The 769-nt window shown below is 62.8% G+C and overlaps 1 protein-coding gene across 1 annotated transcript in view; it reads right to left on the bottom strand.

Moving 5' to 3' along the window:
• Positions 1-592, bottom strand: part of ETH_00041370 (uncharacterized protein) — a gene marked incomplete at both ends in the record, with an annotated part of 1,899 nt that extends 1,307 nt beyond the window's left edge. Inside the window, one exon of the mRNA XM_013376255.1 lies at positions 107-592. Within this exon, the coding sequence (XP_013231709.1) occupies positions 107-592 (486 nt within the window). The remainder of the gene's footprint in view (positions 1-106) is intronic.
• Between the last annotated feature and the right edge of the window lie 177 nt (positions 593-769).

The following is a 769-nucleotide window of genomic DNA, read 5'->3' as shown; positions in this document are numbered from 1 at the left end:
CACCCGCCAGCAGCTCCCCGTCTAGCTTCAGCGGCAGCAGCGGCACTGCAGCAACAGCAGCAGCAGAAGGCAGCGCATGCAGCAGATCAGCAGTGCTGCGGCGCACCCAGACCTGCATGGACACCCAGTCATCGCTGCTGCTGCTGCTGCTGCTGCTGCTGCCGCTTGACGGTGTTTGCTGCTGTTGCTGCGGCGGCTCCTCCAAGTCTCCTCGCGGTGATGACAGCAAGCCACAGTCTGCTGCTGCTGCTGCTGCTGGCTGCAGCAGCAAAGCCTTATTCAGGACGTCGTGTCTGCAAGAAATGACGCCATGAGCAGCAGCAGCAGCAGCAGCGGCAGCAGGGGCAGGCTGTGCTACTGCTGCTGCTGCTGCTGCAGGTGCTCTTTTGTGGGTACTTGTCCTGGCGCTGCAGCTGTCATTCTTTGCTGCTGCTGCTGCTGCTGCTGGTGCTGCTGCTACTTTACTGACGGAAGCGGCGGCCAGCTGCTTCCACCTGCTTGGGCTGCAGCAGGTACTCGCGCTGCTGCTGCTGCTGCTGCTGCTGCTGTTGGCCTTGCGCTGCCGCAGGAAGCGTTCGAAGTCATCTCTCATGTTGGGCCAGTAGCAGCAAGCTGCGAGCTGCTGCAGCAGCAAAGAGGCGCACAAGTTGCTGCAGCAGAGCTCGTCCAGCGTCTGTTTGCTGCTGCCGCTGCTGCTGCTGCCTCTGCGGTGCGCTTGCTGCTGCTGCTCCCGATGCAGCTCTGGAAAGGGGCAGCTGGGGCTGAGGCA

Source organism: Eimeria tenella, genomic scaffold (genome assembly GCF_000499545.2).
Source record: "Eimeria tenella Houghton genomic scaffold, Eth_scaff3298, whole genome shotgun sequence".
NCBI lineage: Eukaryota > Apicomplexa > Conoidasida > Eucoccidiorida > Eimeriidae > Eimeria > Eimeria tenella.
The sequence above is the reverse complement of the archived record's forward strand: the minus strand, read 5'-3'. Positions and strand labels throughout refer to the sequence as shown.